The sequence below is a fragment of the Sturnus vulgaris genome, chromosome 3, assembly GCF_052056855.1.
Source record: "Sturnus vulgaris isolate bStuVul1 chromosome 3, bStuVul1.hap1, whole genome shotgun sequence".
Lineage (NCBI taxonomy): Eukaryota > Metazoa > Chordata > Aves > Passeriformes > Sturnidae > Sturnus > Sturnus vulgaris.
This window is the reverse complement of record NC_142245.1, coordinates 109173971-109188658: the sequence shown is the minus strand read 5'-3', so window position 1 is coordinate 109188658 and position 14688 is coordinate 109173971. Positions and strand designations below refer to the sequence as shown.

Below are 14688 nucleotides of genomic sequence, written 5' to 3'. Positions count from 1 at the left end.
TAAATCACTTTGGCTGCATTATATAATCTCTCGCCTCTTGCTCTGCTACCTATTCTGGGATATCAGCCAACAAGAATATATTCAGAAGGGGAAAAAAAAAAAAAAAAAAAGGGCTCCTAACAACATGACTCTGCAGAAGGCACATCGCGGCAGAGCTGCAAGCTGCGCCGCATCCTTTTTGGTGCAGTCTCTAGCTTCCTGGAAACACACAGCACATTTCTGTTTCACCTATTAAATCATTTACAGCTTGGGATTTGTACAAAACACTTTACATTTTTATTTTTTTGTTTAGTTAGTTTTCTCCCCCTGAAGCAGCAATTACAGAGCAGGCAGAAGCAGGCAAGCCCGCAGGAGCTGACGAGGATCCTGCAGCAGCTAGACTAATTACAGCACGTCAAATTAAAAAGCGGGGCTGCCCTGGCAGGCAGCAAAGGCTTACAGGATGCATTTTACTTTTCCCCTCCCCTAAGACATGATTTAACAAAGCGCTTAGCTGGCTCTAAGGAAGCCTGCCACCCTCCCCTGTAATCTCCACGACGCATCCCTGAATTAGCAAACTGGCCTCTTCAGGTGGCAGAAGGGGTCACCTGTGTTACTCACCCTGCTCCCGTGCCAGCGCCGAGCAGGACAGGGTGACAGGAGAGGCAGGACAGGCAGTGGCTCTCCTGCCTCACCAGGAGTGAGCTGTGTGCTGCTGTCTCAGATCGTGATTTCTCACGCTGCATCAAGCTAGACCTTGGGAAACTCATGGACAACCCCTCTACAAGCATGTGCCATGGGTTCCCTCCTGTTCTTCCCCTTCCAGCATCTTCCCATCCTTCACATGGGTAATCAAAGCCTGTAATAGCACTAGGTTTGAGTTGGCTTTTTTGACGGTTTTTTTTTAAACCTTATCTCAAGAAAAGCGGTGCTGGTATTTTTGAACATCTCAAGATCTTCAGCTGCACATGCACTTCCATGCAGGGAGAACAGCAAGTTCCAGTGGGGGATGGCTAAGCAGCATTGAGCATCTGCTATTTATTCAGACTGGCATTTCTGCTCCCTAAAATCATCCAACTGCTCAGGTTTTGCAGCACTCAGATCTCTGAAAACAAAGGCCAGGAGTGGGAGGACATCTCCAGCAAAAAGGAGTGTCTGCTGGTTTGGTCTCTCACCCTCAGGGCTGCCCAGCAGCACGAAGATCTGGACCTTTTCTGGCTGACACTTCCAGTTTCAGTGGAAAAAGCAACCAAGTAATAAAGTAAGCTCTGCTAAACCACTGCACTTCATTACTCTGGTACCAAAGGAAGCATACAGGGTAACAAAAAACACAGAAAAAAGACAGAGTTGATGCAAGACAACACTAAAGAGCAGACTTGGTTTCAGCAATGCTCTCCGTGCCCAATGTAGAAACAAAGAAGGGTTTTTAATGGGGCAGGGTCCCTTTCCAAAGGAGTCAAGCAGGACAGGATGGCCACAAGCCCAAAGAGCATCCCCAGCTCAGCACCAACACCCTGCACCACACAAGCAAAGGCATTTCCCAGCCACCCTTAACTATTTCAGCATATAAAGGCTTTACGATGTGAGGAAATCAGATCAGGCTGGGGGACACCATCATTCTGACCTCCCCACACCAGGAAACATTCAGACAAGGGGACCTTCACATTCAGCTGCAAACAAACCCTCGAGGCAGCAGCATCCCACAGCTGGTGTGGGCACGACCCACCTCAGCACCACCCAGCCCGATGACTCCATCTCAGAGGGAGCCTTTGTGCCTTGCTCCCATCACCCTTTTTCAATAACTGTGCTGCAGGGAGACCTGCAATCTGCACAGGAAACAGGTCTTAGGGGGCCACGAGCTGCCTTGGCATGTGCACAGAGAATGCAGCTGCAAACACCTGAGAAACCTGGTCCAGTGGCTGGCATACCTGCCTGTGGCAGGGGTGTTGGGTCTAGATGAACTTTAAGGTACCATCCAACCCAAAGCCATTCTATGATTCAATGGATACAGCGCCTCATTAAGGGACCCAAACCTTCACAGTGAGTCAAAACACCAGAAGAAAGTTGGTGAATCAACTTTCTGTCCTGAAATTTGTGTTCTAAAATGCTGCAACACTGAGATTGTCATAATCTCAGGTTGTGTACAGTGCTGCCCTGCTGCCAGACTTGTGGGGACAAAGAAATAAACCTACAACTAAAGTAAAAATTTTTTTAAATTAAAATAAAAAAACCCCCAAAATATGAACAGCAGCTAAACACATGGCACTTGATCCTGGCAGAGAAGAACAGGGGCAGAGACCTGCAAGTGAGCACGGACCAACAGTGCTAAACTGATACTCTGGGAATGGTTTCCAAGCAAAACCAGCAGAATTTGGTGGAAATGGCAGCTGGCTCTGTGGCAATGCCTTGGCACAGGTTGGGGATGAGCTGCACTGCCTGCCGCCCTTCCCAGAGGCCAGCTGTACCCTTCACCAACACTACTGGGAAAGTGCTTGCAACATTAAAGTAAAAGAAATAAACACATAAAAACACCAGAAAGACAAATAAACTGGTCTGGAAGTTTTACGGTAACTTGGCAAACAGGAGGAGCCAACGTCCTGCCCCGATCACTGTAAAAAGGATCAAATTACTCAGTCCGAAAAAAGTTGCCTGTGATGAGTGCTGAAGAGCAAGGCAAGTTTCTGCTTCTTGCAACATGACCAGCTATTTCAGCTGGTTTGGGGTTTGTGAAATGAGAGTCTGGGACTCACTGCTCAGCAGTTCCTTTACTCCATCTCAAGAGCAAAACACAGGGAGTGGAGCGAGCCAGAACAGCAGCACCACAACATCTGGTCCCCATGAAGGAAAACCCAGCAGGCAACCCTGCAGCCAGCGCAGACCAGAGCTCGGAAGCATCCCTGCCAGCCACGGTTTTGCTCCAAACAGTTGAAATCCCCAGCCTTCCAAAAGCCCCAAGCTGAAGTGAGGTGATGTCGTGCCGGTTCCAGGCAAGGGCAGTGGGGGAGATGGTGGAAACTACCTTGCAGCAGTAGGATCCCAAAAAATCCACCAAGCAAATGAAATCACAGGCAACACCAGCCCCACACAACCACTGCCAAGCTGCTACTGCTCCAAAACCCAGCAGCCAGGCAGACTTGGGGTTGTTGTACTAATAAAGGACCCACCAGCTATCTATCTGAACACGCTTCCCTTGAAAATACTTCCTTCAGACAGGAGTAACATGAACTCCTTCAGTGACCAAAGGGAGATGCCCGAAATGTTGAAGGTGTCGGATGAAAACCCAGGGAGAATCCTGCCAGCCCACAGGCAAACGGGAATTTTACCTCGCTTGCTTATACGATCACACACACAGAGGTGTGAGAGCACACATGCACAAGTAACATACATGTGTATTTACTCAGAGTCTTGCTTCGTGCCCCAAAATTGCCGTTGTATTTCCCCACACCTTTATATCACTTTTTTCTCACCTCTTCCCTCTATACCCACCATTCCCAACCGACCTCCAGGATCCCAGCGGGAGCCGCATATCTCAAACTCCCCATCAGCATCTCATCTTCCAGACGTGCAGCAGCCCCGGCTTCTCCCGGCTCGCTTCTCCCAGCGGGAATCCAGCACTCGGGAGCGCCCAGCCTGCACCGAGCACGGACCCGTCTGCTCTGCCACTGTGCCAAGTTCCCCTTCGCCTCCAGAGCAACGAGGCTGTTTCCCGGCTAATGCCCTTCCAGCTTTAGATTATTTGTTGTTTACTCGGATTCCTGTCGAGCCAGCGCCAGCTTGCTCAGATCCACCTTGAGTTCAAGAGCAAGTGCTCTCCTCGGTTACACAACCCAGCCGCAGCAGCTGCGGCGTCTGCCTGACACACCGAATTACTGTCTCTCCCCAAAGAGATGTAGGGATGGAGCCCTAAAGCGCCGATTGGGAAGTGCCCTACCCAGGAAGGTAAACGGGTAGATAACGCTGCCGGAAAACATTTCTGCGATAAGTCAGGGCAGCTGCCTACCATTCGCAGCGGGGAGTTTTACTGCCTGGCCAAAGGGTGGCAAGAAAAGCGGCTGCGGGGGGGAAGGATGGATGGAAGGATGGATGGAAGGATGGATGGAAGGATGGATGGATCCCTGTCCAGCGCCGAGCTCCTGGAGCAGCGCAGAGAGCAGAGCAAGGATCCGCTCAGCTCTGGCTGTGCGGCACAGCCCTGGCTGGGGGATGCCGCCGCCTGCGCTAACACAGGGATGGGGAGGATGGATATCGCAGGGAACATCGCACCCAGCCGGTGTCCGCTGCCGGGACCCGGGGCTGGGGCGGGCAGCAGCCCCGGGGAGGGCGCAGCGGAGTCCCCGACACGCGGAGCGGGGCCAGCAGGACACCCCAACACCTCCCAGGCTGCCCAGGCGGGGCAGCCCCGCACTGCAGCACATCCCCACCCACGCCGCGGACACGCGGATGCCGCGCGGGCGGCGCCGGCAGGGACCGATCCCCTCGCCCCGCACGCACAGGCGCGCACTCACCGCGAGGATGCCGGCGAACCCGGCGGAGCTCCGGCTGGCCGCGGCGGCCCCCATGGTGGCGGGGCCGCGGCTTGCGGGCGAGGCGCTGCCCGTGCGGCCGCGCTGCCTTAGGCGGCGGGGCGCGGGGCCGGCGGCGGCCGGGCGCCCATGGCGGGGGCCGGGCCGGGCCGGGCCGAGCCGGGGCCGAGGCCGGGGCCGGGCCGGGGCCGGGGCCGGGCCGGGCGGGGCGGGGGCCCAGCCGCGCTCCCACCTGCCCTGCCCTGCCCTGCTGCGGGGCCGCCGCGCGCGCTCTGCCGCGGGGGCGGCGCGCACGTGGAGGCGGCGCGCGGGGCGGGGCGGGGCCCGGCGGTGGCGTCACCCGCCCGCGCGCCAGGGCGCCCCCCCGCGGCGGGACAGCGCGGGGACAGGAGGGGACAGGAGGGGGCAGGAGGGGGCAGGAGGGGGCAGGAGGAACAGCAGGGATAGGGGGGGACAGGAAGAAACAGGATGGGACAGCGGGGGACAGGAGGCGACAGGAGGGGACGGGAGGGGGAGCGGGGCGGACAGGAGGGCACAGGAGGGGACGAGGGGACAGCGCGGGGACAGGAGGGACGGGGGAGGGACAGAGGGGACAGCGCGAGGACAGGAGAGACAGCAGGGGACAGCGCGGGGACAGGAGGGAGACAGTGCAGGGACAGGACGGGACAAGAGGGGACGGGGGGGAACAGGGGGGGACAGCAGGGGACAGGAGGGACGCGAGTGCCACATCAGGCACCGAACCCGATCCCTCCTGGGTTGGGTTGGGTTGGGTGCGGCTCAGGCGTCCCATCGCAGCGGGGTGAGTGTCCAGCACCGTGAAATCTTCCCGAGGGGCGATTTTTGTTTCTTTTATTTTTCGTGTTCTCTAATGTCAGACGTACAGGGAAGAATTTTTTCAGAAAAGGGGTAGTGAGACACTGGCACAGGTTGTCCAGAGAAGCTGTGGCAGCCCCATCCCTGCCTCGTCCTTCATCCCAAGCCCAGCTTGGACAGGTCGCTGAGCAGCCTGGTCTAGGGTGGCATCCGTGCTGTTGGAATGGAGGTTGGAACTAGACAGCCTTTAAATGTCCATTCCAACCCAGACTCCATGAACATGTAGCACATTCCCTGTGGTGGAGGAATTAATCAGGGAGCAGACACATCCCTCCGTGGAGGGTTGGATTAGCTGGATGCTGAGCGTGGTCACAGCATAGACAGTGCCCTCACTGCCCGTCTTGCAGCATCTGAGCCGGCTGGGCAGAGCAGGGTGGCAGTCACAGTGTCCATCCACAGCTGTGGCAAGTGATGGAAACAGGTCCAGGGAGTCAGAGGAAACAGGAGATGGGGCCAGAGTCAGGACTGGAAAGGATGCAACGTGCATCCAAGGTCCTTACAGCAAATGGGAACTGAGGTGAGACTTCAACATTGTTCCAAAGTCCAACCAGGAGACCAGGGAACCCCCAAGTATGGTTTATCAGGGCCTTCAAGGTTTATGAGTGCAGCAAATAAAGGTTATTTATGACTCTCTACATTGTCTATTGAGAAAAACATTCAAATACCTGATCGGCAGAGCCTGCAGAAATCCTGGTGACCAACAGTCACCTTCTGGAGATGCCCTGAAGGCAGATGTACCAAGGGAGAATTTCAATGCCACGCCAAAGGAAACAGCACAGACTTATAAAATCCCAGCTAAAAAAGGGGAAGGATGGGGGGAAATGTGGTGCTATTGCTCTGAAGAGTGGATTTCATCCAAGCTCTTCTGAAGCTCACAAGAAGCCTCATTCTGATTCCAGAGAGTTTTGAGTCCAACTAGAAGGCTGCTCTCCCAGAAAAAGTGGAGTTTTTCTCCCCACACTTTCTCCATCTCTAATTCTGGAAGGGAGCTGGAGAGGAGTAATGACCCTTGGGAGCCTGGGAATGAGTCTGGAGAGCTTCCCTCCCAGAGCTGGGGTGGCAGTGGCAGGACTGCTGTTCCCAGCGGGGAATGAGACCAAGTGTGTCACATGAGCAGAGAGAAGATGTTCCTGTTGCTCCACATCTGGCTGGGCTGCTGTGCAAGTGCTGCAGAGCCCTGTTCTGCTTCCCTCGGGGCCCCCAAACCCGGGAACAACGTGCTCTTCCCAGGAGGTCAGCAAAGGGGAGCCTCATCCCAAAGAGAGATCAAAATGCAAAACAAGACAGTAAGGTTGTTAGAAAGAAATGAGATACCCATTGCTGCTTTTAATTCAAAATAAATTGGGCAAATAATAGGCAATAAACACAACTGGGTTAACACCAGGCTTGTGGATGGTGAATTTTAAGTTCAAAAATGCATAGCTTTCTGATGAAATGCAGGGCAGATCTTGGTGCAGAACTGAGTGGCCTGGTTGTGTCAGGGCTAGAAGAGGGTTTGAAATGCCCCAACATCACCAGCCCACTCTGGGTCCATCAGCACTGTGAAGGGCAGTGTTCAGATTGTATTAGGGAAAAGCAGAAAAATAATTATCTGGAGGATGGGGTGACTCAAGGGATTGGCAATAAGATGGATCATGTTACTGCTTTGGAATAGAGTCCAATGAGTTGCATCCGCTTTCAATTATTATTATTTATACAGAACTAAAGGCAGTCCACAGATTATCCAAAAACGCACGGGCTGATCTGTAAATCCCCCATCCCTCCCCCCTCACAATGCAATGACAAACCCCAGTCATGCTGCCTGGACTGGTTCATCCTGGCTGAGACATAAATTGCTTATTAGTGACCAGCTTGCTGCTTCTCCACTTTTGTCACTCTTCGAAAGGGAAATAGGGAACGGGTGACTGAGGTCCGAGTTTCGTGCTAAGTGTTTTTGTTGGAAGCAGCAGCAGCTCAAGAAGTTCCTCCTCGCCTCCCTGCATCCGGTTCCTTTTTCCCCCTTGTGCCACCCCGTGAGTCATGCAAATACACCCAGGTCAGTGAACTGGTAACTTTGAAAAACAAGGAGGGCTTTTTCAATCAGAGTAGGTGAAACTCACTGCTCATGTTGACCAAAGACTGTTGGGTCTTCACTAAGCTGGTGGTAGGAGTCCAAGTAGGCATCCACTGACCTCGTTTGCCACCAGAAATTATCATCTCTTGTATTGTGAGGAAAGCCAGTGCTCCTGCTTAGTCACCTGAGGCTTATTCATTAAATGGGAGGACTTGTTTCACCAAAAGAAGCTATTTGGGAAATTTTGAATAATATGCTACAGGACCATGGAATTACAGAATGGTTTGGGTTGGAAGGGACCTTAAAAATCATCTCATTCCAACCCCCTGCCATGGGCAAGAACAGCTTTCACTAGACCAGATTGCTCAGGACCCTATCCAGCCAGGCTTGGAACACTTCCAGGGATGGGGCACCATCACATGTTTCACCCTGTAGTAGCCAGAAACATTCCAGGGAGTGATTGCTCATCCCTGACTTGCACTAAAAGACGCCAGGCTAATGGGGCAGACATTTCCTTTCAGACTCTCTCATTCTCTGTACATGGACCATTGCTTCCACTTCTCCCATAGAAACGGAACATTTCTGTGTTGGTGTTGTTGTTATGGGAAAGTAGCTGCTGCATGGGAAAATTTGTGACTCCAGTTCATATAGAAACCGCAATTTTAACTTGAATTAACATGAATTAGGAAGTTAAATCAACAAAGCCCATAGAGTTCCCTGGGCGAGGGAAAGGAGAGTTTGGGTGGGCGTTCTCACCCTTCTGACCCTCCCTATGATCTCCAGGAAACTGGGAAGGGAAATGTCTACCGAGAGCAGATGTTCCCAGCAGGAATATATAGATATATACACAGACATATACATAAACACAGTCATTTCAAGCCAGGTGTGTTATCACTGATGGGTTTCCTGCCTCAAGAACCCCATGAGATTTCAGGGCCAGCAGCCAGGGAGCCAGGGGTGGCAGATGGGAAGTGAAGTGTGGCACTGTTGGATGCAGGTTTGGTTGCCACCACACCTGTGCTGATCTCTCTTCTGGAAATGGTGGATGCACAGCTGGAGAGCCTGTTTTCCCAGAGGACTTTAAGAAAGGAGAAGGAGCATCTGATGGCCAGGCTAAGTGCATGAACACCACCTTAGCCCTGGTGGCAGGGCTGTGAAATAAGCAGCAGGTGGGATGGGGAGGTGAGGCTGCAGGTGAAGTGCAGGCAGCCCTGCATCTTCTCTCCTGGTGAGATCAGGGAGTGAGGCTCCTGAGGCTGGCATCTCACACCCTTCCCGGGTCAGTGACCCACTGTGAAGAAGTTTCCTTCCTGCCCCCCCAAGTCATGTAAGTGCTGCCAAGCAGGACAACTTTTATCTGACTGAAAGCCCCAGCTTGCCTGTGCACGCCTGTTTTGGTGCACGTGGAACAAGCCCAGCAGTCAAATCTGCACCTCTCCAAGTTAAAATAACAGATGCATTTAAAGCTTGGTGTTTTGGGGTTTTATCCCTTTGGAGTCTTGTTTTGCAGGAGGTCCTTTGGCTCAGCGGCAGAGTGAGGTCTGGGCACAGAAGCCTGAATGCTCATCTTAACCTCAGCAAAAGCACTGGGACTCTGGGCACCTCACCCAGTGCCTCATTCACCTCCCTCCTCCCTTCCCTCATCCCTTTCCTTCTCCTTGGTGCAAGTGCTCTGGGGCTGAGGCTTGAACAGTGCCTAACAAAGCCTAGCCTTGCTCTCAGCTGGAGTATCTTGATGGTCATGAAGCTGAAATGAAAAATGAAGCTGGAAATGCAAAACGATGAAGAGCATTTTTATGGATGAATCTGAAAGCCTTGCAATGTCCCTGGGTTTACACAGGAGGAAGTGAAGCAGAGGATTAGGTGGTGTTTCCATGAGCAGAGCATTGGCAGCAGAGCTCAGAGCTTCATGCTAAGCAGAGGATTACGTGTTGTCTTGCTCCTCTATGGCCAGCATGGCCTAAGTGGGACAGGGAGGTGACAAGGTGACAGGATGGTTTGCAGAGCCTGCTGAGAGCACTGCAGAGCTCAGTATGAGTTTCCCAAAGCAAATTGCTTTCCAGGAAGGACTGTGCACTCTTGCAGGTTCAACATCAAATACAGATACCAAACAATCCCCCCTGCAAATCTGTTATTTATGTCAGCTGTGGGTGCAAGATCCCTTCTGTGTCAGATTACCCAGCACATGTGATCCTGCCAGCTCTGTGCCTTGTGTCACCTGCAGGAGTGGCACGGGCAGCCACAGCCTAATCCAGCCTCCATCCTCCTGGTACGGAGGGGAAGCAGCAAATAACTCTCACCACCTCTAACCCAGCAGGCTTCACTGCACTCAGCACAGCACACTTTGCTCGAGTGGGAGATCAAGGGCAGCTATGCAGCCTTGGGGTTTCATTTGGAGCCCTGGGAGAATGTCACTTCCCGAGTGACAGCTGCACCCAGCAGGGCAGATCTCATTGCTGAGTGGTCACAGACAATCTTAGTCACAGTTTAAGGTCTTTTCCTACTCCTCTGCTGTAAGGGGGACCCCACAGCTCTGTTGCTCCAAGGCTGAGGGCACACAGGGCTGTGCCAAAGGAATCACAGCTATCAGGTTGTGCTGTTCATGGGGGAGGATGGTCAGGGTGAGAAGTAGCTCACTGGGGCTCTACTGTCCCTGCACATCATATTTGATGTATATTGGATACAGAGTTATTCAGGGCAGTTAAGGATGACAGCAAAGAGCTTAAAATAGTGCCTGACCAGGCGATAAAAGCACACGTAAAACTCAAGTGTCCTTGAAAAGGGGCAAGGGCTACCTTCGTGTGGGTTAGTGCTTCCCCAAACCGAGACCCAGAGCCTTTCAGAGACTCCCAGGTGTATCAGGTGACAGCACAGAGGGGGAGAGGAAGGCAAAGCCTCCCCTGCATCCGTGAGGATGATGAGGGGGACAGAGGAGACCTGGATGGGGGCATCTCAGGAGGCAAGCAGCACGGCAGAATCCGCGGCTGAAGTCCCAGATGGCACAGAGAAAACCATCGGGGAATTCAGCCTGAGCGTGGGTAGGTGACGGAGCCTGGGAACATGCCGGGGCTCTGAATCACCGGGATTTGTGCAACCTCGGTCCCGGCAGCGCTGGGTGTTCCCCGCCTCGTCAGCCGAGCCTTTTCTGCGGAAAATGTGCAAGGAGCAGCCTGGGGTGACTGCGGGCAGTGCCTGGGTGTCCCCAGCTCCGAGGGGAGCAGGGAAAAGTGCCCTGGAGTGACTTGGAGGTAGCACAAAATGACCCGGAGGTACCGAGGTGTTCTGATCCCCCTGGGCTCCTGCAGTCCAGCACAGCTCTTTGAAAGCCTCGCCCAAGCTTGGCTGATTTCAATCACTCCAGGCCATTTAATCATCACATCAGCAGACAGAGCTTAAGGACTAATTTATAGACTTTACACTGGTTAGAGTAACCCCGTGGTTTGTACAGAGCTGGTTATGCCATGATGAGCTTTCAGTGCAGGTGAAGACCCAGGGAGCAAGACTTCCAGCAGAGAGCTCCAGCCTTGCATTGCACACCAGTTTAGGAGGCAAGGGAAGCCTGCAGGAAGCTCCCTGCAGTCTGGCACTCTCCTGCCTTCACACATTTTACTACTTGCAAATCCTCCTCCAGGAAACTGAGAACTAGCCCCGGTGCTAAATGACTTTGGAAGAGAGGATCCTTAGCGGGGATTCTTGCTGGAAAGAATAACAGGGCTGGATGTGTAAAGCAGTGCAGAGCTCACAGGCCGGCTCCTGGGAAGGACACATCCCTCCCATCTCACCAGCCTCCAGGTCCTTCCTATAAACTGGGCAGTTTTGCTGTTCCCTTGGCAGCTTTTCAGACCCTCTCTGCAATCATTTCTGCTCTGTTTGCCACCAGTTATACTCCAGCTGGATGTGAGGGAGAAGGAAGGATAAATCCCACACCCTGAGCTCAAATCACGTTCAGCCATTATTTAAACACATCAGTTTGAACCAGCCTAAGTGCTTGCCAACACAGAGATCTCATTCCTGTCCTTTCTCTTGCAGCTGCAGGCTACCAGCCCATCCTCCCTTTATCTTAGCCCTTGTGCTGGGTAACTCGGCCCTGGCTTAGCAGAAACCTGTTCCCTTTTTTCACTCAGTTATTTTTGTGCCAGATTAGTAGTCTGGGTGTGTGGAGGCTGCGCAACACCAAAGCTGATGCAAGGGAGGGCGAAGGGGGTGAGGGATGGTTCCAGGCAGCCGTGGGTGAAAGACAATATGGACACAAGTGCTGCAGCAGAGCTGATTACAAGGTCACATGGGGTCAGAGGAGAAGCAGAGATGTCATTTGGGGTTACAATGACAGCTGGGGTTAAAGGCCTGAGACTGAGGGGCAAGGCTGCTGAGAGGTTCCTGGGACAACCCCAGTAGCAGTTTGGGAATGGATGCTGTGACATGGTGATGGCTGGGAAGTGCCTTGGGAGCATTGTGGTTGCACCAGGCCTTCCTTGCAGCTGATTCCACACTGAATCATTCCCTGCCCCATCCCTGCAGGCACTTGCTGGCTGAGTGGCAGTGGGATGGTGGGGTCCCAGTGCCATGGCTATGGGATGAGCCTGGTTAGAGGTAGCAGAGGGCTGGACATGTAGCTACCGTGCTCCTGCTCTAAGCACAGTTTTTTCCATTTCACCTTTGGAAACACTCTCTTCAAGTCCTGAAGTGTCTATGGAGCAAATTGTCCTTGAAAATGAGTCAGGACACAGCCCTAAAAGTTCTGGATGCTGCAACCAAGGTAATTCTGTAATAAATGTAACCTTTCTGGCAGCACAAGAGAGCAATTAAGAAACCCTTAGTTTTTAAGGGTCCTCAAAAACACGTCACTAATTTCTAGCCAGAGCCATTGGAAAATTTAGTCAAACCAGCCTGGATACTCAAGGGACTCTCCTGCTCTACAAGCCTTCCACATCTGCCTCTGCCCTCCTTCCCTTACACCGTGCCTCAGCATCCTTCCCCTGCTTCCCTCCCCAGCTATCCTTCCCCACTTGTGAACAAAGAAACTTAGTAAAACAGTGCTCCACTGGAGGGAAGGGAGGCAAGGGAAACAGGAAAGTAGATAATATAACAACAAACAACAACCCCATCCAAAGTACACAGAGGCATGTTCATCTTTCCCTTTCTCTTTGCTTTTCCATGGCCCCTAGGAAAACTGGCTACTGCTTCCATCCTGCAGTCTCCCTGCCAGTTCACTGGACTCAAGCTGCAGACTATGCATTTCTCCCAGGCATCAGCTATTCTTCCTTCCATCCATCCATCCATCCATCCATCCATCCATCCATCCATCCCCATTAGCTACTACCCATCAGTCATGCCCTTAGCAGGAACCCCATATTGTCCTCTCTCAGAATAAGACTCACTAAATAGTCAAAACCCAAGGACAGCCATTTTTTATGCACAATTTCTGATACTGGTTGTGCTAAGGCCAGATCTAAAGGTCACGGAATGAGAGGAGTTTGACCCAGGAATTGGTAGACCTTCAGTTTCCATCACCTTGTGCTCAAGCAGGAGTGGAAGAGAAGTGACTCAGATTAACAGAATCAGTTGGGTTGGAAAAGACCTCTGAGCTCATCGAGTCCAACTCATGGCCAAACACCACATTGTCAACCAGACCATGGCACTCAGTGCCATGTCCCATCTTTCCTTAAACACCTCCTCCCTGGGCAATCCATTCCGATGTTTAACAGCCCTTTCCATGAAGAATTTCCTCCTGATGTCCAAACTGCACCTCCCCTGGTGCAGCTTGAGGCTAAGCCTCTTGTTAGTTACCTGGGAGAAGAGGCTGACCTCACCTTGCTGCAGCCTTTGCAGGGAGCTGCAGAGAGCATGGATGAGGATCAGAAGCATGGATGAGGATCAGGAGAATGGATGAGGATCAGGAACATGGGGAGGTGTGCTCTGGCTGCACATCACTGGTGAGTGATGTGATGCCAGGCGAGGACAAGCTGTTCCCTGGCTCGTTATTGTTACCAGATGAGGGGGGGACTTTGATGATCGCTGGGTTTGGATAATCAAATTCTGCTTGGGACAGAGGAAGGAGAGCTGCCCTCCTCTTCCCTCCTGCACCCCACACCAGGCACTCAGCCCCTGCCCTCCCGCAGGGCTTTGTTCCTGGGGGTGACGTGCAGCAGCCCGGACGTGACTGTGGATCCCACACCCCCACGACGCCCTGCTCTGTCTGGGGTTATTGTGTGATGCCCAGAACAATGTGCTGTGGTTAGGGATGCCTGGGAGAGCGCCGGGAGGCTCCCTGCTCCCCCTCTCCCTGCTAGTGCTGGAGGAGGCAGCTTTTGGCCATCTGGTAGCTGTGGGTTTGGTGGAGGTCCCGCAGCAGGGGAGGAGATGCAGTCACCAGTGCTGTTCCTAGAGAGGAAAGCCAGTGTTTGGCACTGCTGAGCCACAGATGCACTGTGTGTCTTGGGCATGGGATGGCCTTGGGCACTGTAGGATGACAGGATAACTCATGTGGGAAGGGACTGCAGGAGGTCTCTGGCCCAACCTCTTCGTCCTGCCAGCTCTGGGGTCAGACCAGGTTGCTCAGAGCTTTAGTGAGTTGGGTCTTGGAAACCTCCAAGGCTGGAGGCAGCACAGCCTTTCTGGACATTCTGTACCAGGGCTGAACTGCCCTTCTCATAGTGGGAACATTTCTTCTCATATCCAGTCTGAACCTCCCTGGCTTCAGCTTATGCCCATTGTCTGTTGTGTTCCACTTGTGCACCTCTGTGTTCAGCTTGACTTCATCATCTCCATATCCTCTTTGCAGGTACACCAGAGCTTCTCTTCTCCAGCCCTGCAGGCTCAGTCTCCCCTCCCAGGCTGTGTGAACCCACAGGGCTGTGTGAGCTCTGACTCTTGATAGCCTTTCCCTGGACTTTTTCCCATGTGTCCCCATCTGTCTTGTACTGGAGGCTGTTGCAATATCCGGTCATGGTGTCGGCAGGGCTGAGCAGAGGGGTGGAATTGCCTTCCTTGACCTGTTGGGAATGCTCTGCCTAATGCAGCCTGAGGGCTGTTTGCCTTCTTTGCTGTGATGATGCATTGCTGACTCAATGTCCTTCCTGCACAGCTGCCCCTCCACCAGTCACCCCCAGCCTGTGTTGTAGCCTGGGAGCTATTCATTCCGAGACACTGGACTTGGCATTTGCCCTGGTTGAAGTCCATAAATATCCTTGCAGTATCAAGTCAAAGAGAGTGAGGAGCCAGCAAGTGTCTTGTGGACTTGCCTGAGTCACAGGGACTTTC

General features: G+C 53.0%; 1 protein-coding gene across 4 annotated transcripts in view; it reads right to left on the bottom strand.

Moving 5' to 3' along the window:
* Positions 1–4770, bottom strand: part of TNFRSF21 (TNF receptor superfamily member 21) — a 34898-nt gene extending 30128 nt beyond the window's left edge. Inside the window, exon 1 of one of the 4 annotated variants that reach the window (XM_088162495.1) lies at positions 4485–4770. In XM_088162495.1, coding sequence (XP_088018621.1) covers positions 4485–4538 — 54 coding nt within the window. In that variant the 5' untranslated portion in view covers positions 4539–4770. Of the gene's footprint in view, positions 1–587; positions 848–3465; positions 3851–4484 lie in introns of those variants that run through there. The other 3 variants (XM_014872949.2, XM_088162496.1, XM_088162497.1) reach the window with 3 other exon arrangements.
* Between the last annotated feature and the right edge of the window lie 9918 nt (positions 4771–14688).